A 25583-nucleotide genomic window follows, 5' to 3' on the forward strand; every position below is an offset into this window, starting at 1 on the left:
GGTTTGTCTTTATAATCCACTCTGACAATTTGTCTTCTAATTGATGTACTTAGACGATTTACAATTAATGTGATTATTGATAGGATTGTATTATACCTACCATGTAATAATCGATTTCTGTTTGTTGCATTTGCTCCCCTCCCCTTTTTGTCATCTTTGGTTCTAATTGAGCATTTTATATGATTTGATTTTATCTTCTCTTTTAGCATACCAATTGTATATCTTTTTATTTTTGTTTTTAGTGATTGCCCAAGAGTTTGCAATATACATGTTTTGCTAACCTAAGACTATTTTCAAATAACACTCTATTGCTTAACAGGCAGTGCAGGCACCTTATAAGACAGGATTCCCAGTTCTTCCCTGCCACTTCCTAATGGCACTCCTGTGATCGACTTCACTAATTCATACGTGCGTATGCATATGTAGTCATTCAGCGCATTGTTACTGTTAGTGCTATATGCAGTTATCTTTTAGATCAACTAAGAATAAGAAAAAACAATGTTTTACTTTACCTTTATTTATTCCTTTAAACACTTTTCCTTTCCTTATGTAGATCCAAGTTCCTGAACTGTATCACTTTTTCTTGTTAAAAGTTAAGAACTTTTAACATTCTTTTCAGGGCAGGTCTGATGGCAAAGAATTTCTTCAGTTTTTGTTTTCCTGTGAAAGTCTTTATTTCTTCTTCACTTTTGAAGGATAATTTGGTTGGATATAGAATTTTAGACCTGTGGTTTTTAGCTTTTAACAATTTAAATATTTATTCCACCTTCTCGTTTGCATTGTGTCTGCTAAACAATTCCCCATAATTCTTATCCTTGAGTGTCTACAGGTAAGGTGTTTTTTCCTCTGGTTTTCTAGGTGTGGTTGTTTGTTTGTTTCATATTTATCCTGCTTGGTGTTCTCTGAGCTTCTTATATCTGTGATATGCTATCTTTCATTAATTTTAGAAATTTCTCGGCTGTTATTATTTTAAATTTTCTTCTGTTCCATTCCTCCTTTCTTCTTATTCTGGTATTATACATATGGTGCACCTTTTGATATGGTCCCACAGTTTTTGGATGTTTTGGTCTCAGGGGTTCTTTGTTTTTGTTTTAACTATTTGCACTTCAATTCTTCAGGAAGTTTCTCTTTACCTCTCTTCAAGTTCATTTCTCTTTCCTTGGCCCTGTTGAGTCCCTTCATGCATCCCTGGTTCCCTAGTTAACACGGACTCATTAAGGATGCCCCAGTGTGGCAGGCATTCAAATGCTGCACTTCTCACACAGGCCTGTGTAAGGTTTTTATTTTTTATTTTTAATTATTATGGGTACATAATAGTTGTATATCTTTGTAGGGTACATGTGATGTTTTGATACAGTCATACGATGTGTGAGTTCTTCAGGAGTGATGGCAATGGTGTTTGCTGCCCATATCTCATAACACAGCCATACTCAACCTCTTGTACCACCTCGCTCGGCCCCATAGGGGTCCACATGTCCTAAAGCCACTTGCTCTTCCAGATCCCTTGCTTTGGGGATGTTCTCTTGTTTACAGTTATGTTGCAAAATAACTTAAGCCAAGATATTTTCCCAGGTGTCACCTTGTGGGGAGAAGGGAAACTTCTCCTTCACCACAGAACGTTCACTGAAAGATCAACTCACAATAAGGCAGATTAATAAGAGAAAGAAATTTTAAATTTATTCGCCATGTGCACAGGGAGAATCACAGAGTGATTACTCAATATCCCAGTGGGGTCCAGAAGTTTATATACTTTCATTTTAGAGGAGATGGGGGAGATGAGGAATATAGGTAGTTCTCCTGAGGGGCAATAAATGGTTGCTAGAGAGGATGAATAGCTACTTGAGAGAATGAATAGATGGAGGGAAACAGATTCACTTGTAAATTATTCTCTTTGGAAATCAAATTAATCTGAGAGACAGGCATTATCCTTAAAATGTGTTTGGCCAGCTCTGGTTGCCTCTTGATCTTCTTTCCTGCTATATTTTGAGATAACAGGGAGGGGAAGGAAAGATAATTGTTCTTGATGGGTCCGTCTGGTTTTTATGGAGACAGAGGGACAGCCCCTTCCCATGCCCGTTGGTCTCTAAGGCCCTTTAATTCAAAATACTCTTTATACCAAAGAGTCATACTTTGGGGTGAAATTCCCTGAGCTCTTACAACCTTGGTCCACAAGAAACTCATGTGTTCTACCACGAAAAGCTAAGCTTGATCCAGAGGAAAGCTAAAAAAAAAAAAATCCTTTTATACAATTTTAACTTGAATTCTACCCTGGGAACCCATTTTTTTTTTCCTTTCCCAGAGGTCTTGCTTACTTTTTTCACCATAATCTTTCAAAGTTAGGAGAGGGAAGAGAGAAGAGAGTTAGCAAAATATAAGAAAATTTTGGTCTTTTGGCTCTTCTTTTAAAGGAACACACTGCATCTTCCTCCCTTCATTGGTGTCATTTATCAAAATACCCCCTTGACATTTGAACAGGTAGAAGGTATGGGTGTTCTGTAGAGTTAAAAAATGCCCAAGCAATTGTAAATGCTCTTTGGTAGAAAATTAAAATGTGCAGTTTAACAAGTAAATGTATTTTTTTAATACAGTCAACCCGTAGGCATAAAGTGAGTTATTTAAAGTATTAAGCAAATATATTTTAGAAGATTAAAAATGTTACTAATTTACAGAAAGCATATAGGGAGATAATTTTAATCTCAATCTTCCAATCTTTACTAAGATGTTCTTTATTACATTCATTCATTTGGCAAATACCCAATTCTAGAAGTTTTCAACTGTCTGCTCTTTCCAGACCTAAAGTTGGCTTCTAGCCGATGTCATGCTAGAGAACCGCACACAGATTGGAACCTGTGTCAGTTTATCTGGGCTTACTTGGACCCACAAAGCAGCCACAGCCTGCTGCTTTTTAGCTCTGTGTGGTACTTCATATCCAGTCTTTTCAAGGTTTGTTTTTGTTTCTTTCAATCTTTTGTTCTATTCATCCCTCTACTGTTCCCTATTTAGTTGAAATTACTCTAGTATCCAGCCAGTTACCTAAGCCAGAAACCTGAGTATCTTCTTTGATCCTTTTTTTTTTCACCCCTGGCATTGAAGCAAACATCTAAGATTCAATACCTTAGCATATTTTGAATCTGCTTAATTTCTCTCCTTTCCTGTTGCCACTCTTCAGGTGATCATCGCCTCTCAGTCATGTGCCTACAACTGCCTTCTAAACGCCTCCCAGCCTCCAGTCTGCCCTTCCTTCATGAAGCAGTCAGGATATATTTATCTGAGTATGTCCCCTCCCAGCTCAAAATCCTTAACCGCTTCCTCATTGCCCTTAAAATTGAATTCCAAAAGAACAGGAATTTTAAAAATTTATACGAACTGTTCTGTTTCTCTTCCTTGCACGGATCGCATTGTACAACTTTTAGTTTCTAGAAGGCGCTCTGGTAAGGACTGCCTTTCCTGTGTGCAGTTCTGTCTGACATAGAACCTCAGCTCCACCCCTGCTCTAACCCATTGTCTCACCAGGGCGATCCTTCAGATCAAGAAGGCTTCTGTAAATCTTAGATCCGTGCCCTGCCCCTAGCTCCTGTGTGGTGCCATAGACCCATAGAATTTCCATTGTATTATTATGTTCTCTTTTCTTTTCTATAGCCCCATTTAACTCTAAGCTCCTTTAGACAAAAACCAAGCATAATTTATTTACTATTACATCTCTAGTTCCTAATAGACTGCCAGGCAATTAGTATCCATTTACTAAATATTTGTCCATTTTTTGATTGTTTGAACAACTAAGATGACAGTTTTTCACTGAAAAGAGTTGAACTCTATTTGAGGCTGTTAGTGAAGCTTACACTGATTATTAATGGACCTGTTTTCTCCACCCAGTGGCTGACCCGCCCATGGTTATTCCTGGGGTTATGAATTTGCACTTCACTGACTTTTATGTGGCATCGTTGCAACATGGTTGAAAAGGAGCTTTGATCTCTTAAAAAGAGAGTAATGTTAAGTAGCTCAGAGGGAAAGCAGATTTGATTGTCTCCTGTCCTATAAAAATGGGAGATCTTTGTTGAAAATCAGGATATTTTGAAAGGCAATTACCATGATATCTAAAATCCCAGTTCTGACTTGCCTACAAAAGAAAAACAAAACACAAATATATGCAGTAACTGTACTGTTGTGAGCATGTGTTGTCTTTTAATGACTTAAGCCTCTATTAATGCACAAGAAAAATGAGAGTAAAGCTCCTGCTCACTGAAATATAGCAGAAGCCTTCTGTTCCCTGTTAGAACAGCTGCCCTATTTACTGCTGCTTTGACGAAGTCACTGCCCAACTTCTCTATTCAGGAAGATCAGTGTTTACACTCTAGCTGGTCTTGAATCAAAACAGTTCTGATTTGTTAATAATGCACTAACCAAATATTATGACTGAAAAACTGGGACACTGGTAAGTAATCAGATGCAGAATGGAACTTTGGTTGCATTTAGTCTGATAATGGAAATGGAAAACACAAATAAAAAATGTAATTTAGCAATTCATCGTGTCCTGTTAAATGCCAGCTGTTTTCTGGGTTTTAGCATAGAGTGTTTTGTTTTTCCCCTCACGTCTTTAGACTTTGGGGGAATAATTGAAAAGCAAATAAGTTACTCCATATTTTCTATAGGCAAAAAAAGTGTGTATTACCAAGGAAGGATTCATTTGTTTATTCAACAAATATTTGTTACACACCTATTAGGAGCCAGACAGTTTACTAAACACCGAGGATGCAACAGTGAACAATAGAAGCAGAGTCCTTGTATTCAAGGAGCTTACAGTCTAACATGGGAGTGAGGAATAGACAATAGATAACCAAACAAGTGCATGACCTGCCAGGTGGGATATACCCTGAAGGGCCAGGGAGTGGGGGAGAGGGCTGAGGAGAGCTCTGTGATGTGGGCGCATAGGCCTGAGGCACTACCCTTGAGCAGTGTCTGTTTTTACCATCTACTCATTGCACTTTTTAAAATGAAACAAACGATTCCATTTAACAATCTCCTCCTCCATCGATTTTTAACTGCAGCTGTCAGAGGTGATTCTGATGGATAAAACTTACATTTATTAGGATTAAGTTTTAGTGTTTTATTGTACAGCCTAGTGACTATAGTTAATAATAATTTATTGTGTATTTCAAAATAGCTAAAAGAGGATTTTAAATGTTCTCATTACAATGAAACTATAAATATTTGAGGTGATGGATATACTAATTAAACTGATTTGATCATTCACAACGTATACAGGTATCAAAACATTGCATTATACCCCATAAATATATGCAATTATTATTTGTCAATTCAAAATAAATTCAAGCTTAGGAAAAGAAATAACTTGAAGACTACAAAAGAGCTTCATCTCTGAGGAATCAAATGTAGTCATTTTCACTCTGGTGTACGTGTATCCAACATTTTCTGGCTTACCTAGAAATTACATTGTCATAACCCATGATATATACAGATGATTTCAGCAGAAGAAACACTGACTTTGCCTACAAAAGATATTATCTCTGAGATATAAATCAAATAATTTAATTCTATTTGATATGTTAATTATTTTAAATTTATTTTAGTTGAATGTGTATAATGATAACTTTCATACAATGATTTCATTTTACAAAATGTTTTGGCATTTCCCAACTCATTTAAGCATCACAACAAACCTGTAAACTAAGTTATTGTTTTTATTTAATGGTAGAGAAGTCTGAGATTCAGAGAAGTTACTTGATAAAGTAATGAAGAGCTAGTCCTCAAATCCAGGCATTCTGATTCTGAATATCATGTATTGTCCCATTGTATGTAAATCAAAACCATAAGAATTATTACAGCAACCCAAAGTTATTTTTCTACACTTTCAGACTTATGGAATAAAGATTTCTGGGATATTTTAATCACTATCTCTTGATTTTTTTAACTCTTTGATTACCATTATTTTCTTCATTAAACCTGCTCCAAATTATAAAGCAAAGGTTTAGCTTTTTCACACACCCAAGGAAAAAAGCCTTCTTTTTAATAATCAAGGATATGAGATGTTCAAACATCAACTAGGAATAGTGATTAATTATAAATGCTTTTGGTGAAACATGTCTTCTGTGAAACCACACTGAAAGTCACATGGAGCAAGAGTTCCTCTGCTTAGCAAAGTAGCCTGAGCAGAAAGATCAGTAACTGAAGTTTATACTGAGTGGAGATTTAAAGACATGTACTAAACCATTCTTAGCAGCTACATTTTTTCAGAAAAAAAGAATCTATAGGTTCTTCTAACCTACCAATGGTGAGACATGTTTGAATGTGGAGTTTTCTTTGCCTCTTCTCCTTCCTTCCTTCCTTCTTTCCTTCCCTTGTCTCGTTCTTTCTCTTTCCTCCTTTTCTTTTTTCCTTCTTTTTCCTCTCCTCTTTCTCTTTTTCTTCTTTTCCTTCTCCTTCTAAGAGTAGTTCTTAGAGGAATATGTCTTGAAAAGTCTGTCTAAATCAAGGAAATGTGTTTCTTTGACATTAGAAGACCAGTTACTTTCTATTTCTATGACACGTTGCTTAGTAGAAATTGTATTTCATGATGGAAAACTTTAGTATCTGATTTTACTGCTGCAAGAGAAGTAAAATATTTCTAAGTGAAATAATCATTTCTTTCATCGGTATTCATTATCTTGAAATGTCTAGAGCCACTAATCAGCTAAAATGTATGTGTGTGTATAAATATAGATATTGAATCATCAACTTTTATTTTTCTTATTTCCCCCACCAAATTAAAAACATATAACTGAAATTTTACATTGAATCAGTTCTAGGAAAAGTTTACAAAGAAATGTTAGTTGCAATAAAGGATTTTTACAAACAAAATTTACCAGATAATTAAAATGATAGAAGGAGAGGAAACAGAAAATAGAAGGAAGTTTGACAAATTTGTTGGTAATTTCTGCCAGAACCACAGTATGAAAGAACACTGATTCTGGATTCATGTGCCCAGAATCAGTGGTAAGAGCACTTAACATAAAAGCTACCATTTCAGCAAATAAGTTTAAGTGTTGACTCAACGCTAAACTTTGATTTAAAGTAGTTGACGACTTGGAATGCCAGATTTGCTGGGATTCCTTATACAACCCCACACAGATCACTTGAACCCATTGATCCTCATTTCCTTTTCTCTAAAGCAGGGTAGTTTCTTTGTCCCTAATCAAGCAACACAACAAAAGCAAACATAAAACCGCTTTCTAAAGTTAACGTTATGATTCACAGCATACTATGCTAAGATCAACCCTTAAGCAACCATTCCAAAATATGTTTTGCTACTGAAAAATAAAATGGTATATAAATAATGGATTTCAAAGTAATGCCAGTCTGTAGATTGAGTGAAATAATAATATAATTATAGATTTGAACAAACTTTTCTTACTTTTGATATCTAAGAACACAGATGTCAGCATTTACCAAGTTATTAGCTGCCCAGGACTAAAGAGTTGCCCAGGACAGGGTTGCCTAAAATTATTACCAACATTTATGTCATGTGTGTTTAAATCAAGAAGTGCTATTTGCATTCAGATTTGTAATGTGAAGCAAAGTCTGACTCTTGGTATCTCTTGTGTGGTACCAGCCTATATGGAGAATAAAATAAAGACACAAAATTACCTTTTATAAGAAAAATATGAGTGCCACGCCAAAGGCCATCAGATGGGCCCTCGGGGACGCCTTCCCCTATAGTCCATCTATCTTCACGTTTTATGAGAACTAAAAGCATAATCAATAATTTAACAAGCTAATGGACATATTTTTAAACACAATGGACTCCTCCTGAAAAGAAGCACACTGTCAGAGCCACAGAGGGCAAAAAACAGAAATTAACTGCTGCTATTTATGGTGAAAAATGCTGCGCTGTGCCAAGAGCACAGTAAAAGCTGCCTCAAAATGGGATCCCTCTTTTCTTGTCTGCAAAACTGTTGTTTCTTTCTGCTTTTATTATTGCAGCTTTTTCCCTATGAACTGTATATCTGACAACTCTGGAAATGATTTGATTTTTAAAGGCACTATATGGCACAGAACCAGTTATCAAATATTTAATGTGTATTTTAACTAAAGATATGCTCTAAACAATGATTTTAAATTCCAGTTTAAGGTACTGTATTGATATTAATGACCATGCTATTTGCAATTAAATTGTATTCATCATACAAGTAGGAAAAGCAAGGAAACTATTCTGACATTGGCAATGAAAATATACTCAACCTAGAGAGGATTGATGCTTCATTTTATGGATAAAATAAGTCCTCTAATTTTAATTTTGTTCTTCCCTTATTTCTTCTCTATGTCCTCTATTTTGGATACTAGTAGCTTCATAAGAAAGGCAAAAATAAAATGTTATAAAGCACAAGTGATTGTATAACTTGTAATTTTAAATATTTGGGGAACCACCTCTTGCCTACATTTATTTCCTACCGTTTCATTTGTCACTGTGACAGTGATTCTTCACACAGTTAAGGGTTATCTATAAAGTTCAATTATATTGACCGAATTACCTATTATCAAGCTTTATAGAGTACTATATTTAAAGCCTCCTTTTTCCTTGGACTATAGATGCATCACTAAATGGATTTATTCCATATGTAATACCTTCCCACGTTTCATGTGTGCATATTGCATTTAGCAATTAGATTAATGTAAAACTTTATATTTCTAATGAATAATTAGACTATGAGAGTGCCTGCAAGCTTGCTTGTATATTTTTACAACAGATAAAAGAAAGAATTTAGACTTGTTTTATATTTGATGATAACAGAGCTGAGAGCCTTGAAGGTTGAGGGAGGAACATATGTAGACAAGATACAGACAGCCAGGTGCTGACGACAGATGCAAGGGCACCCAGACCTCGGTGACCTCTCGGAAAGGCCTGCTGCAGTTGGCCTACTGATATTAGCATTTACGGAATATCTTATTCTTCAACTCATCTATTGAGCAAGATCTCCTTGCCTGTCTTTGTCATATGAAAGATGAAATTCCGCTTGTCTCAATCAAAGCGTATCTCTGAGCTACCATATTTCAAGGTACAGAAAATCATATATACAAACAATTTCCACCCATGCAGCAGTCATACTGTCCCCAGGTGGTACTTCGGGGACTATGGTACTGAGCAAGACTATTCTTAGTAGACACCAAGAAAATAACAATCCAAGTAAATAAATAAAAGGACAGGATAAACAGAGGATCATATACTGTCATGTAAAAAATAGTAGCAATATGTTGTAAGTATGAAAAATAACTTACTACTCTCTCATACCGCATATACTTTGAATCCCCTCATTTCTGCTTCAACCATGTCCATTCTTAATTTGTCTCTCTGAGATAGGTTTGGTTTTGTTTTTTTAAATGAGCCATTTGTCCAAAAATAGTAAAAATAAAATGCTCTGTCTGCACAATAGGTGCATTTAGCAAGCCAGATATGCAGTTAAGCTGTGCTTGCGGAATTGTTTGCCTTAAAGTGCAGTCAATTGACCATATACCAGCACTAATTTGTTTCCGACCACAAGGCATGTGCACATGCCCCCCCATGCAGCAGTGACTGCAACCAGCACGGCCGGGGTGCGTGTTTTTATTCTCAGTCCAAGAAACTCGAAATGCAGCAACATGCCTCCGCTTAGAACCGCACATCTCCGCACCGCTTTCTTCCAGAGACAGATTCTCCATTTGTCCTGCTTTCAGTTTCATACTTTTTTCACAAAACAAGGCTTATCCTCCTAAGGAAATTCTGGAAAAATGACTTAGAATTACTCTGCTGCAAAAATCTTTTAAAAACATATGTTAATACCTTAATAAAATGATAATATACATTCGCTCATGATATAAAAATAATCTTTACAATACTCTTAAGGAAATACTTTTTACTCATAATTTTGTCAGTCTTTTGAAACTCTCAGGTGCCTTAAAATTCCACCCTAAAATAACAGCACTAGAGGGCAGGTGGTAGATTTCTAGGACATTGTTATATTCTTCAGGTCCTCAGCCTACAGCCTGATTTTTCATAATCATTTCAGTCCTGGGAAACTATAATTACCCTGAAGCACAGTGCTTACACTGCCTTATTTCTTAATTACAGTAGTGATGTGAGATAAATGTATACTTATTGAGATCAAAGGCATATTATTTTGTGGTGATTATAAAGAAGGGCAACAATTACAATTATATGGTCATCGACTACTAATATCATGTTATGTTCTAGAAACTCTGTAATTAAGTCCTGACAAGAGGGCACTTCCTATTTGAGATAAAGAACTTGAGTGAGAGATTGGCCACTGTAATATTTGACCAATGACGTATGGTCACCTGAATTTGTCCAAATTTGTCCAATTTGTCCAATGATTCCACATGTGTCTCAGATAAGACCATTATATCAACTAACATTTAGGAATTTAATTTAAATTTCTACCTAAACAAGCTAGATAAAGAATATTTTTTTAAAATAGCCTTTCTTTTTTTTGGCCTTTAGAATAAAAAGATTTGCATACACCCCAAAGTGAAAAAAAAGGACTAGAAATATGACAGGAAGGATATTATCTTCTAAGATAAATTTGCATTCTATCATTAATATTCTTTTGCAATACTATAATTCATTTTCTTAAAAGTTTTCATTTAAAATTACAAAAATATTTTGTCTTTTGCCATTCCAATTTGAAAGAAAAAAAACTTTAAGGTACCAAGATAATACTTACATAGTTTTTTCCCCACCATCTTCTATAGAAATATGTTCTTTGTCTTTTTCTATTTTAATGCAAAAGGAAAAAAATGATGGATGTCAAACTCAATATATATAAAAATGTTTCGACAAAGGTTTCAGCTATATCATGTGTTGGAAATGGGACTCTGACTGCCTGGGTTTGCATTAGTGCTGTGTCACTGACTAGCTGTGGAACTCGGACAAGTTACTTGACTGCTCTGTTCCACAGTTTTTTCGTCTGCTAAAAAAAAAAGTAACGCTAACAGTACTTACCTGGAAGAGCACTGTGAAGATTTAGCTCTTTCATGTATGTAAAGGACTTAGAACCCTGACTATTGTATAGTAAGTGCTATGTAAAGTTTAGATATTACTTCATGTAATTTAGGAACATTAAGGCTGCGTTCTCTTCTCTACCTTTAAACATGGTATGGAATAACTCTGATCATCTCAATAGGGCTACACAAAGGAAAAAAAGACATTCTATAAAAAAGACATCTGCATTTGAGGGTTTATAGCAGCACAATTCACAATTGCAAAGATGTGGAAACAACCCAAGTGCCCATCCATACATAAGTGGATTAAGAAAATGTGTATGTACACCCTGGAGTTCTACTCAGCTACAAAAAACAATGGTGATCTAGCACCTCTTGCATTGTCCTGGATAGAGCTGGAGCCCATTCTATTAAGTGAGGTATCACAAGAATGGAAAAACAAGCACCACATGTACTCACCATCAAATTGGTATTAACTGATCAACACTTATGCGCACATACAGTAGTAACATTCATTGTGTGTTGGGCAGGAGGGAGGAGGAAAGAGGGGATGGGTATATTCACACTAATGGTGTGGTGTGCACCGTCTGGGGGATGGACACATTTGAAGCTCTGACTTGGGTGGGGCAAAGGCAATATATGTAACCTAAACATTTGTACTCCTGTAATATGCTGTAAATAAATAAATAAATAAATAAATAATAAATAAATAAATTCCTGGGAATCGGTCAAAAAAATAAATACATAATTAAATAGGTTTTCCTTAGAGAGTCTTTTTCAGTATTCTATTATGACACAAAATAGAAAATGTCTTTTCCAAAGTAGAAAGAGGATTCCAACAATGAACCTGATGTCTTTGACTTGTAATGCCTTGCCAGAGTATTTTTTTAAATTCTTGTACAAGGTAATGCCTCTATCATTTTTAAGATATAAGACTTCTTTTGGGGGTATTTACAGTTATCCAAAGACATATTAGCTCTTGGGAATATCAGGTCTGCAGTAGAGCCTTTACTGCATGGCTAATATGTAACCAAGTTGTAACGAAAATGATATTAGAATGGCTATTGCAAACTCATCTTTATTTCCACATAACCCAAAAAACTATATCAAGAAATATAAACCTTCAGAATGAGTCAGTGATCATCCATATAAAAGTTTACCCATGAAAAACTTGACTTTTTTTCTATATTATTTTGCTGTTCAATTTCAGATGCTGTATTTATTCTAATGTTATTTTTTATAACATTATATTACTTTTACTTTTCTAATAAAATGTAAAAGGTACTTCATTATAATATTTGAATTGTTTTGAAAGATTTATAAATCAATATACTAATAGTAAAAAGAATTTTTAATAATTCTTATATTTGAAAATAATGTGAGATTGAAGAACAAGTACAAAATATTGGTTTGGGCACAAAATGATCTTTTTATGAGTTACATAAATCTCTGAAATTTAGATCAAGATTATGCAATTTCTCTTTAGTATTTTTTAAATTTCTGCGATACCTTATGGACAATAAAGATTATGTCTGTAATCATATTCAAATTTTTCATTGCTCTTTCAAGAGCAATCAGTCTAATTTCACTTTTCCTTAATCTCTGATTCACAAAAGAACAAGACCGAAATGCCATGATATTTTTAGAGTTAATATTGAGGTGTGAAAAATGTAAAAGGATTAATGAGTACGAAAGAGTTTTTGGCTAAATTCAATCAGTTTCTGTGCAAACATTAACAGTTTATTGCGATAAGAATTCTTCATTATACCACAAAGAAACAAGTTTTCTCGAGTCTGATTGCATTTCAATTTATATACATGTCTAAACCAGAAAACATCTGTAACAATTGTTTAATTTTAGAACTGGTCGAATATTCGTTCTTCATTAGTCTGGAAGTTAATAGATTTTGGGTTTGATAATATTGTTTCCACAATAGGCAAAAAAACAATATGAAAAATAATGTTATACTTTTCATGTACAGTGATGGAATGCCAATCTTAATTTCAATTTTGAGTGAAGTTAAATGTTATTTTGATATGGAAATTAAATGCGTGGCTTTCCACCAAAAAAGATAATTGTACTTCTCATGAAATTCCAAGGCTAGGTGAGGTGCTACCTGGAGTTGGTACGGCTACTTTTGAGCTTAAGCACATGGTATTTTGTGGTTATTTTTATTTATCTTTCAGATCAGCATTTTCATGACCCATTTATCAAACTATGGGAATGACCGCCTGGGTTTATATACCTTTGCGAACCTGGCCAACTTTGTGCAGAGCTGGACCAACCTAAAATTGCAAACTTTGCCTCCGGTGCAGCTGGCCCACAAGTACTTCGAGCTCTTCCCTGAGCAGAAAGACCCTCTCTGGCAGGTAACATTTAACATTCTTTCCCGGAATGGAAGGGAAGAAACGAGCAATTTGTGTCTAATTTGTGTCAGGCACTTTGCTGGGTATGTTAAAACTGGTATTTAACAGAAAGTACTCTGTTATCCAATAGTTTCATTCTTTTCCTCAACAATACTTTTATTTGTTTTATAGATTGTTTGCAGTTTTTGCTTGTTTTTCTGGGTTTTTGTTTGTGTGGTCAGTTTGGAAATTTTGCACTGAAGGTGTTGTTTTATTGTTGGTGTCTTCTCCAAGCTCATCATTTTGACTTTCATATAGTGTGAGCACTAACTAGCAGTAAAATGGTTAGACATTGGATACCTAGAGAAAGAAAAAACAAGAGCCACCGTAATCTAAGACCTTATAACTAGACCCTAGTATGCATATGTACAACACAGTGTATATAAGAAAGGAGAAGCAATTTTTACCTTCTGCTCCTATAGATTTAGTTTCTCTTAATATATCTTCACTTTTCTTTAAATCTAACTGATCTTTCACAAAGATGAGACATAGACCTACTGATAAAAGAGAGAATTGTCAGTTTTAGAATTGCTTTTACTAATAATTCAACTTCGTGTGGGGCCACTTAGCCTGGATGCATCAAATGTAAACTATCTGCCTCTTAGCAGTTATCTAGGAAAATGCTGCCTCCCATTTTCTTGATTCTTTATGCATCAGATTACATCGACCCGCACAATGAATAAGCTGGCTACAGAGAGCAGATCAGATGGTCCTCCGCTAAGCAGTGGGTAGAGAAAGTAGCATCATTGTTAATGAGAAATCACCATGAAACAGACTTTTTACCATCCTCTCTCCTTCTCCTCAAGACCATTTATTTCTCTTTATTCCATAAATAATGTTACACACCAGTCTGTGTCTATACAGTCATAAAATCATCCAACGCATGTTTATTGAGCATCTGTTACATGTAAAAGTAAGGCAACTTGCTCTAGGGCATGCAAAGAAGAATAAAGTAAAATCTAGTGGAGGATTCTTCCTTATTCTTGTTTATTATCATATGTCTCAAAATGTGTTTTAAAACTGACTGCCACAGTAAGTCATACCATACTCTGATGATGTGTTCAGTAGCCCTTCACCATTTGTGTTTACATCAAACCATACATTCTACTTATATATCCTTCCAATAAATTGCTTGACCATTTAAATATTTGGTATATAAGTTAGCTATCCAGATAAACAGATAGGAGCTTCATTATTATGAATGCATAGCGTCACACCAAATAGATGCTGAATTTCATAAAGGCAAAGCATTGTGTCCCATAATGGTCGTTACTCAAAAGAGCTCACACACTTTTATAAAACTGACAAATCATTGATGGCAAATCAATTCTTTTCTCACACGTTTGTATATGTGATATCTATAATTTATGATGCAGTAGCAGTAGAAAGTAGCCAAATTAACAAGGGTTTCAGAAAGCTGACATAGAAATAATCAGTCAATGGTCCGAAGCTCTACTCCCCTTTCTTTTCCTTTAGAGAAAAAAGGAACTTTTTTGAACTTTTTAAAATAATGAATCATATTTATTGATATTATTTGGATATCAATGATGCTATTTTATTTTTTAGTTGTTTATTTTCTGCAAAATAGTTTATTGAATTCAAAGTAATATAGAAGGAAGAATAAAGCAACTATTTAAAGATATTTTCTTTTTTTAGTTGACAAAAATTATACGTGTATATTTATGATATACACGTTTTCTTAAATAGTGAATATAGTCTAAGATATACCAGCTCTAGTATGATTTGGTTAACATGATTATTCTAAATATTGATTGAATATTTGTTAAATATGAAATACTGGTCTGGTTAATTAGGGTTACAAGTGAAAACTGGGAATAAAAAATGAGATATTCTTTAGAGAATGATATACTGTTTGGAAGACATAAGAAATATTAATGTATACACATATAATTTGCAACTGCTGACACATTTTAATTTTGAATACTATCATAGCTATAAACTCCTAGGAAGTTCTTGATAAAAGAGAATAAATCAGAAACAGTTTCACAGAGTTCACAAATTTTTGTTATTGCTGTTGTTTACAACAATGGTAAGTTTAGGACTGTTACATATATTATCAAATATAGCTTTTTGTAAAAGTTTTCAAATGGCATTCAAGAGTAAATGTTTTTTACAGAAAGACTCCCTTTGCTATCACATGAATTATATTAATATATCTAAGAAGGAAAACAAGGGATAGAAACACAGAAGAATAATTAAGTTCAAGAGGCAATTATTCAGGTACATGGGATTTTGAGAACAGTTAATTTACTGCAGCAAATCTAGCGAACTTTGCCAAACATAAACCATGTCTAAAAAACTGCAAGTTGTGAAGTAATGATAAAGTGCATAGTACTTTCTCTCTTCCCTGGTGTTATCTCTTATTTTCATATCTATATCTATAATGGCACATAAAAAACTGTAAGCATTGTCATCATTTCCTTTATACAATATGAATTTAGTTGTATTAAAAAATAAGCAAAACCAGCATTAATTGTTAAACATATTATAGCCCATTCATCACAATCCTAGAGAATTATACAGACAAATATGTTTCTCTGTCATTGTTACAAATTGTCAAAATGAAACGTTAAGGCAGCTTTTTGTATTTAGGAACGTGACTTAGTGTATTTCACATTTAAAAGTAAGTTAACTGTGCTTTTTCTTTAGATTTTCAATTTACACTTTTTTATTACCACAAATAGAAAGAAAAAATGCAAACTGATAATCTTAGCATCTATTTGATTTCCTTTGTTTCCTCATGTAAATTTTCATTAGCACCAACTACCACATATGCAAAGCTGCTTTGTCACTTAATTAAAAAGTGCAATATGAATATCTGTCAATGAGTAGCCTAATAAGTACAGCACTAAATGCTTTTGTGCTCCTCTCTCATTGGAAGTTGGTTCTTCCAAAGCTGATTAATATGATTACTATGGGAATGTGTGCTGAGGATACACATGGAACGTGATCTTTAGACCGTATCCTTGTCGGTTTAGTCACTAGTGTGTAAGCCTCTCAAAATTATACTCACGGGCACCTCTTAGTTCACGTCCCTTATTGTTTTGGTAGAATAATCACTACCAAGTGTGAAATAATAGAGCTTCTCTTTTTGCTTTTTAACTCTCATTATAGGAACCCAAAACACAACACGGAGGCAGCTGGAAGGTCAAATTCTTGCACATTTACTAATGGATGCTTTTAAGCTCTCAGATGCCAGGTTAGTTCAGTCTCTGTCTTCACTCAGCCACTCCAGATCTCACTATCAACAAACACGCCAAGCATGGTGTGGATTCCCGCTCGCCTGTGTGATCGCCTGTGATCGGGAGAACGCTCAAAGAGCTCCAGGTTCTGGCTTTCTATGCCGGTGTCTCCAAGGTTAAAGAAGCGGGAAAGGGAATCACAGTGTGGCTAGCATGTTTGTTGATTCTAGCTGTGCAGGCATCCAGCCCCAGTTTAGCAATGATGAGATTCGAATGTCTGTGACGCAGACAAATCAGCAGATCCAGTGGCATGCACACTGAAGGTTCTAGTGTGTGTCTGTTGAAGCAATGAAGGGTGCTGACATGGAGAATTACAGATTGTAGGAGCAGAATAAGAAGTTAGGGACACCTGGCCCAACCTATTCATTTTAGAGAGGAAATGGATGACACCAGTGAAGTGAAATGGCTTGTTCTAAGTCACTTGGCTTATTAGAGGCAAGTCAGGACTAATGCCCGGGTTTTCTTACTCCCTACTCCAGTGTAGTTTCAACCATAGCATGATGGTGGTTTTGCACTTAACCTTTTTGGCACCAGGGACTGGTTTCATGGAAGACAGTTTTTTCATGGATGGGGGTAGGAGGGAGGTGGAGCTCAGGCCGTGATGTGAGCAATGGGGAGCGGCTGTAAATACAGATGAAGCTTCCCTCGCTCACCCACCACTCACCTCCTGCTGTGTGGCCGGGTCCCTAACAGGCCACAGACCGGTACCAGTCTGCAGCCCTGGGGGTCAGAGACCACAGACTTAACCAACCAAATCTACTTCTACCATCAGCTGTATGTATAATGAAATTTCCGGGACAACTCCTTACTTCAGAAGAATCTGAGGGTGTGTTCCATGTCAATTTATCCAACCTACATAATCAAAAGAAAGCTCCTTACTCCCATGGAAATTACAAACCACAATAGCTCCTTGTTATATGAACACAATAACACTGTAAATTTGTCTCAGTAGTTATTCCTCTTTTTACCACCCTAGAACTTATTTACAATTCTGTTATTGCATTTGCTACACAGTTTTAGAGACAATCGTATTTGTCCTATACCAGCTCATGCGAACTTTGAGGGGTGAGACTATGTTGGCCGCTATCTTCAAAATATCGTGACGAAATAATCAAAAGCAGAGGTGTGAGTGTACAAACAACAATAAAAGTAGTACATTTGCTTCTTGGATAAAAGTAGGGATGAAATGAGAGATAACCTTGGGAAGCAGGTGCCAGTCAGTGGGAAAGCTTTGAAAGCTGCCCGTGTGAGTTGAAATTGGCAGGCAGTAGGGAGCAGCAAGCTACAGCCTCTGAAGACCAGACTGAAGAGCTTTAAACAAAGTGGTTAATAAAGATTATACCAGAAGCTTTTTGTCAGGGCAGGTAAAAATGGGGAGGAGCTACAGTTAGGACAATAGTCTACCTGTGAGAGAGGGAAGACCTGAATAGCTTTATGATTATGGAGAAAAAGATTTTCAAAGAGAGTGGTAGAACTTGTTTGTGGGCTGGGCTGAGAGTAGGCAAAGAGAGATCTATGACTGATTACCCCATGACTGGGGATACAGGGTGGTAATCGCATATTTTTCACTTTCATTCATTCATCCTGTAATCTTCCCAGTAAAATAAAGCCAGTATAGTTTTTATCACTTCACAGATTACAGAGTGGAGGACAGACTTCATTATCATGCCTCCTCTCCCCACAAAGATGGAAATAATTCTCGTGATTTTAATCCTTTAATTTACAATGAAACACTGTTTTGATTATATGAGGATGTCAGACATTCTGACATCCAAAAATGGTGACATAAGTTTTGGGTATTTTTTCTTATCAATCAGTTGCAAATATGTTCTTGTTAAATACCAAATTCCCCCCAGAAACCACTTATGGAGGTTCAGTTACAGAAAAACTACTTACAGATAGCTTCCTTAAAAAATAATATAAAATAATAATATAGTAATACTTTTGTAATTTCTAAATTAAAATCTTCATAAAAATATATTTGTGCACCTAATCCAAGTACAGCCACAAAAAAAGAAACCAAATTTTTTGTGTGCCTTACAGAAAAATCTGGTAACTTTAATATGAGTGAATAGCACTATATTAAACTGGCTGTTTAATAAACATTTAAAAATAAAGTTTCTTTTATTAAGTCGATTATCTGTTCCCTACCAAGATATTTATTAAAACACAAATAATAACATAGGGTACTATGTGAAGAAGTATGTTGTCATCAGTTTAATACATTGACTGCCACACTAGGAAAAAAAAAGTTTTTTCCCTTGGGGCCACAGTGTTTTATTACGAAAATAAAATAAAAACTTCAAAAACAAAATGATCCTATTGTAATGAAAAATTTATTTTTTATTGTTTTCTATATACGAGTTATATGAAACTTGAAAAATAGTTTACCGTGCTCCCAAGGTAAAGAGATGTGTGAGTTACATATGCTTCACAAGGCCCCAGGCTTAAAACTAGCGTGAGTTAAATACAATTCACACAGCAGTTAGTGTGTTAAAGATGGAGCTACAGAGTAAACATGCCTCCTTCACTTGGGGTCAATTTTACTATGAGAATATTTCATGGAAACATACCAATAGTATTAGTTTATTTAAATAAATGGGTATAATATAGTGAAGAATCTATAGATGTTTACAAAAAATTAGGGATGCTTTGTGCTTAAAGCAGCACTCTTGAAGCCATCACCCCAGACCCACGCAGGACCATGGGCCCCTCCCCATCCAGTCCTGACCTCAGAGATGGGCATCTGTACTCCTCTGTAATTGAGGGTACTTTTGTACCCTGGAAAGTTGGAGGAGTAAGCAGTGTATAAAGAGCTACAAGCGTTCTGTGGAGAGAGGGGATTCATTATGGATCAGTGCGCTCAGATGGGAGAGGCCTTCCCGAGAAATTGAGGGACTGGGGGTGGGGGGAGTTTCAATAGAGCAGAAGCAGAGTCAGAGTGTTGGTAAAGAAGGTGTCGCTTTTAGAGTTTTTCCCTGAGGATTTGCTGATGGAAGCCCTGAGAATACACATCCCTGGTCTATTAAAATTCCTCATCAGTACACATGAATCGTATTAGGCTTAAATGACATCGAAAGACAAAAAAAATTGAAAGTCACCAGCCTGGACAATACAGAATTGGAAAGGATTTGTATAGACATGTATAAGGCAAAACTTAATAAGCAGAAGAAATTTTAAAACAACACATCGCGATAAGGAGGAAAAGAATAATTCTTTAAAAACGTCTTTCATAGCATTCTTTTTCCACAGTGAGGTCACGCAGCAGAATGGGAGCAGAGGGGACACGAAAAGGAAGCCAATAACCTCTGAAATGTCTGTGATTTGCAAAATACTCCTTCTACCATGAGCACTGGGCATTTTTAAAGTTTTAACTATTACAGTCTATGTATGTCCGAGTTATCTAGAACAGGCACGTGACATGGATGGGAACAATCCATCTGGAGCTGATAACTTCTCGGCGTCCTTGCCAGGGAAGGGTGTCGGGAAACGATGAGCAAAGCAATTTTTTTTTTAGTAGCAAAAGGACAATGTAGGCTTGTAATAACTAGTTCTCAGAAGAACAAAAATTATTTTCATGTATTCTATAAAAATATGGACTTCAAAATAAGGTAAGTGGTATGATTTTTTTTTTAGAATCCATGGGTTTTTTTTTTTTTTAGCTTGATTGCGAATTTACAATTTTTACTTATTTGGAGGGGAAAAAAATCCCAGTGCTTCTACCTTCCTAAGAAACATAATTTCATCAGAATTTATTGCCCTTTCTAAATCTTGCTCATTGCTTCAGGAAATTCTTTGCCCGCCTCATTTGTGTATACTTAAGAGTAAATTGGTCTCACATATTCCATGTACAAAAAACCACCTGCACCTCCTGGATCTGTGTGAGAGCTCAGTCACACGCCTTTTCTCTAGGCTGGTACTCTAATCATAAGCTGCCTAAAGCAATGTTAACGGAATTCCTTTTTCAAAGTTTAAATATGTCTACAGTGCTAGGTACTTAAAACAGTACATTACTGTTTATTGCAGTTTCAGTTAGGCACGGAACAATCAGATTCCAGAATGAAAAGGGATATAATTGCTTTGTAATCTTCTGACTTTTAAAATTAAAACAGTAGCAATAGAACAAAGCATGAAAGTGCAAAGAAATGCTTAAATTTTCTTCAGAAGACCCTTTAAACTTCATAATCATTGCCCAAAACTTCATACACACACACACACACACACACACACACACACAGAAACACATACATATGCATGCATGCACACACATACACAATTTCATTGCAGGAACAATCTCAGATTTGGATTCCAAATCTAAAATTAACTTGCTGCGTGACCTTCAGTAAGACCTAAATAAAACACCTTGCATCTCAGCTTCCACAGCTATAAAGAAGGGATAATAATATCTGTCTTGCCAGGTTGCTTTGGGGATTAGAAGTAATCTATGTCAAGCAAGTGCCTGGAATATGTAAGGTGGTCAATAAAAGTTAGATATTATGTTCACCAGTATTCAAATATTCAGACAATATAAGAAAAGTCAAGTAAGAAAAGTCTAAACAAATATTTCCAGAATATAAAACAGGAAAAGTAAACACTCTGTTAATAAAGTTGTGATTAACAGACAAAGAGGAAGTAGGAAAAGAGGGGAAAGCAGAAATGGGCGTTTGGAGAGTCCTAAAATAGCACAACAGAGAAGGAATGCAGTTACAAAGAAAGACAATCTGCCTAGACTGGAGAATCCAAAATGCCACCAACTCTAAGATACCTACAGGAAAAATTGAAGTAATGTAAATTGAATTGTTAGTAAAGAAAATCGGAACATAAAATACGGCACCATCTTAGCACACAGATTGTTTTATTTGATAGTTTACTTCTGTCAGTGTCATTTCCTGGGAAAATACAAGTAGATATGGCTAGTGTCATCGTCTACCAAAAGAGGCAGGTTTATCCACGATCTATGTGTTAGAGACAAAACCAGCTCTTTTCAAGTCTTATGTTAAATCTTCCTATTTCTGTGAACGTTTTATTCCACCAGTTTTGCAAACAGAAATTAGAATGGAAAGAGGTGTGCCCTGCAAAAAAGAAGGTAAGTGGCTGAGTTGAACATACAGAGCGAAGAAAGCTCTCCCAAATAAGACTTTCGATGGTGGCGCTGAATAATCGATCAGTTTGCTCTTCTTTCTCTGCTGCGCATAAAGAAACCTTCATTTGAACAAATTAACTCAACACCTACTCTGAGATTTGCTCTTTGCCGGGTTATGTGTGGGGAAATTCAATGAGTATAGGTCATGGGAACTGCTTTTCTACTGATTAATATCTAAAATACTGCTCGGAAATGAAGTTCTTCACAAACAAAGCAGTTATGTGATAGCATAAAGAAAATCATGTTTAAATTCTAAAGTGATAGTGTGAGTATAGAGCAAGAACTAGCTGCTGGAGCTGCCCTGAAAGAATTAGGGATCATATATGGTTTGTCGTAGGAGTTTTAGATGCAAAATATCTACACAGTTAATATTATGTTAGTTTTCAAACACGTATCAACATCTGTCTATGCCTACTGCTAAATGTTTACTGGGCCTGCCCTAAGCAGTCATTCATGCAGTCCACAAGTATTAAGTACTTCCTATGTATTAAATTGTAGCAATGAAGAAGGCAGAGGCCTCATTTTCAGAGAACTAGCAATCTAGTTGAGATAGACTTATTATATAACATATACACTATATGTTATATAAAATTACTATAAACATACACACATAAATAATTTCAGGTACTGAAATGTAACGACAAAAATTAAGGCAGGAAACTCTCAGGAAGAGACAGGAGTGGGAGGAAGCTTTGGCCATGGTCGTCAGGGAGGGCCACTTGTGTGGGGTGATATTTGAGTTGAGATCTGAATGAGCCGTGCTAAAACCATGGATGTGTGAGTTGCAGGAACCGGGCAGCAAGTGTACACAGAAATATATTGAATTAGGATGATATAGGGGTCTGCTGATAGGGTCAGCTGATAGAGCAGCCTATACCCTCAAGTCTGCTAAAGAAACTGCAAACTATTTCTCTACAAAGTAACTCACAGATCCCAGAAGTGTCAGGGATACTGATACTGATACCCCAACTGACTGGGGTAAAACTGTCGTAGAGGGGCAGCCACGCAGGGCACAAGTGCATTCTGACCAGGGACCAAGAAGTCTGCTCTCAAGATGGGCACCTGTCATAAACCCATCCCTCCCAGGAGGACTCACTTTTTTCTCTTGTTCCAATTGCCTAACTAACCTAGACAAAAGGAAAGCAAGTGCCAATGTGAAATCAAATAATAAGCACTCTCTACATACAGCACGAGTTAGTCATTTTAAATATAATGACTTATGTAATGCTCTCAACAAGCAAGGGAGGTAGATACCATCGATCACTATTTTATAGACAGGGATCTGAAGTCCAGAGAATTTGGGAAAACTGTAAGGCACAGGTAGTCTCGCTCCTAGCTCATGCTGTGCTGCCCCTCTAAAATGCACAGGAAAGATTTTTGGGAGGTATGAGCTTAAGCTAGAAGAATCAGCAACATTTTGACTATGAATTGGAGAAAAATATGAGCATTGCACAGAAAAAGAAATTATTCAAAGATTTAGGAGCAGCTATTCAGGAGACTGAGGCAGGAGGATCACTTGAGCCCAGCAGTTTGAGTCTAATCTGAACAACATAGCAAGAACCCATCTCTAAACATACATACATACATACGTAAATCAGGGAGACAGGAGTATTCGTATGATAGTGAATACAATATAACTGAACCATTGGGTTAGTGTTGGCAATTGTTAGAACAGTGCTACTCAAAGTGTGGTCCATGAACAGATTCGAAATGTTTGTTGCTGATCCACTATAAGACAAAAAGCCGATGCCAGAATATAAACCAACTATACTACCAAGCACCATGGTTGCTTCCGCTGAAATTACGTTCTCATCTTTTAACAGGACTTTCTTGCTGAAGCAAGGAGTGCATTGACTCACATTCTGACACAAGCTCTTTGCCTTCTCGTAGGTCGGTACTTAGAAACAATTGAGTTAGGATACAGGGGACATTGCTATAACAAGGACATTCAAAAATACATTGAGTAAATATGATGGAAATGTATTTCTCCACCATGTCACTGTACAAATGGGCAGGAAGTCCAGGAGATATAGATGGCTCTGCTCCACAGGGTCATCTAGAGCCTCAGGAAGGTGGGCTCTTCCAGATGTGGCTTTGGCTTTGAGTGCAATGTGCGTGCTGTGATCACAGCAGTTTACAGCTGGAGGTAAGCTGGACACATGAACTCTGGGGAGGGTGGCTTTATCCTTAAGAGTATACTTAAATCCTTAAGTATACTCCTATAAGTATTCTCTTGAGGAGTATACTTTCGGCTCACTCTCCAGTGGACTGAAACTATTAATATGAAGAAAGCTAGATTCAAGAGAGACTGTAAAATGTGGCCTCTACCTGAGAATCTGTATCCTAAGCAAAATAGAGGCTGTTTCATTGTTAACTGAAAAAAAAATAGAGTAGAGAGCTAAGCCTTCTGTACCACAGTGATAAATATGGTTAGAGAGTTAAGCTAAAACTACACTATAGAGGATTTGAGATTTAATACTAAAGAAAAAGATTGCAGAAAATAGAGACACCAGTTAAAATAAAATTTCAGTTATGTAAAATAAATAAAGAATATAGAGTTTACTGGCTTGTCGTTAACTCCTTTTTGTCACCTTTTCTGTAGATGAATTCATATAAAAATTCAAGATATATAACTTAATCTCCTTTCCAAGGCAGATTCCAATATAATGCAGTTGTCTTTAAACAATGCTGGTCATTTAGATTGTACTTCACTCTTATTCCAGTGGGATCTGGGATAGAAAAGGCATTTGGATCAAATGCATCTTTTAATTTCATAGAGTATGAATGATCAGTGACATCGATTGTGTTTTCTAGAAACAGAGTCTGGGATAGGGATTCTGTTGCAAATGATTTATTGAAGAAATGTTTTCAGGAAAAACCTGTTACAGGAAACATGGGGCAGGATGTGGTTTCTGGTAAAGTCTAGCCTTGATCTGACCTGCAGGGAGAGAGTTAGTCACACAGACACATGGTTTCACCTTGAGGCAAGCAGGTAAGTGTTTTGCTACCCTGCATCAGTCAGCCGTTGGGGATGGGCCGCCTCCTGAGAGTTCGGAGGGGATTTGGAAGTGTAATTTGCCAGTTGGGTAACTCGTAGCACCAAGGGCAATGCTCAGTCTCCCCAGCTGGGGACCATTGGCAGCTGGCACGGTTGGGGTTGGGGGAGGCGTTGCACTAGCCTGGAAAGAGGATGCTTTAGGTGGAGAAAAGAGCATCCACTTCAGTCCACTCTGTGTATACTCAGCTTCACTTGTTTCTTGTGTTATATTCATTCCTCTAGACACAGTTTTTCCAGGATTTTGTGACTATAATTCCTGGAGAAACTTATACCAGGAGGGTTATTGTGAGAAACTGTAACTCAATTGCTGGGGTTGATCCTAAAGCTTAAACCGATGCTTATTTTCTCCCCTTTGTCTCCTGTTCTGTTTTCCCCCACCTGTGGCTAGCACTTCTTCTGGTCTGCAGGGCTTACCTGGTAGCCCAGGTACAGTCTCAGGATCTGACGCAGTAGCAGCGGCCATAGTTTCCTCCTGTATATTTCTCCAGGAATTATGGCAGAGAAAGGCTGTGCTTAAATAAGATAAGTTATTAAGATAACTTAATTTCTGAAGCAAAGAGAACACTGTGGTAGAATGTTCTGGCACCCCATCCAGCACTTACCAGGCAGTGGTTGCTATGCTTTCCCATTTACAGTTAAAACTGGGTATGCCAGCCTGAGCAAGAACGAGACCCCGTCTCTACTAAAAAACAGAAAGAAATGATCTGGACAACTAAATATATATA

General features: G+C 36.2%; 1 protein-coding gene across 1 annotated transcript in view; it reads left to right on the forward strand.

Moving 5' to 3' along the window:
• The window catches only part of NDST4 (N-deacetylase/N-sulfotransferase (heparan glucosaminyl) 4), a 242455-nt gene that overhangs the window by 197091 nt on the left and 19781 nt on the right, over positions 1–25583 (forward strand). Inside the window, exon 7 of the mRNA XM_012655070.1 lies at positions 13176–13358. Within this exon, the coding sequence (XP_012510524.1) occupies positions 13176–13358 (183 nt within the window). The remainder of the gene's footprint in view (positions 1–13175; positions 13359–25583) is intronic.

The sequence above is a fragment of the Propithecus coquereli genome, unplaced genomic scaffold (genome assembly GCF_000956105.1).
Source record: "Propithecus coquereli isolate 6110/MARCELLA unplaced genomic scaffold, Pcoq_1.0 Scaffold46, whole genome shotgun sequence".
Classification (NCBI taxonomy): domain Eukaryota; kingdom Metazoa; phylum Chordata; class Mammalia; order Primates; family Indriidae; genus Propithecus; species Propithecus coquereli.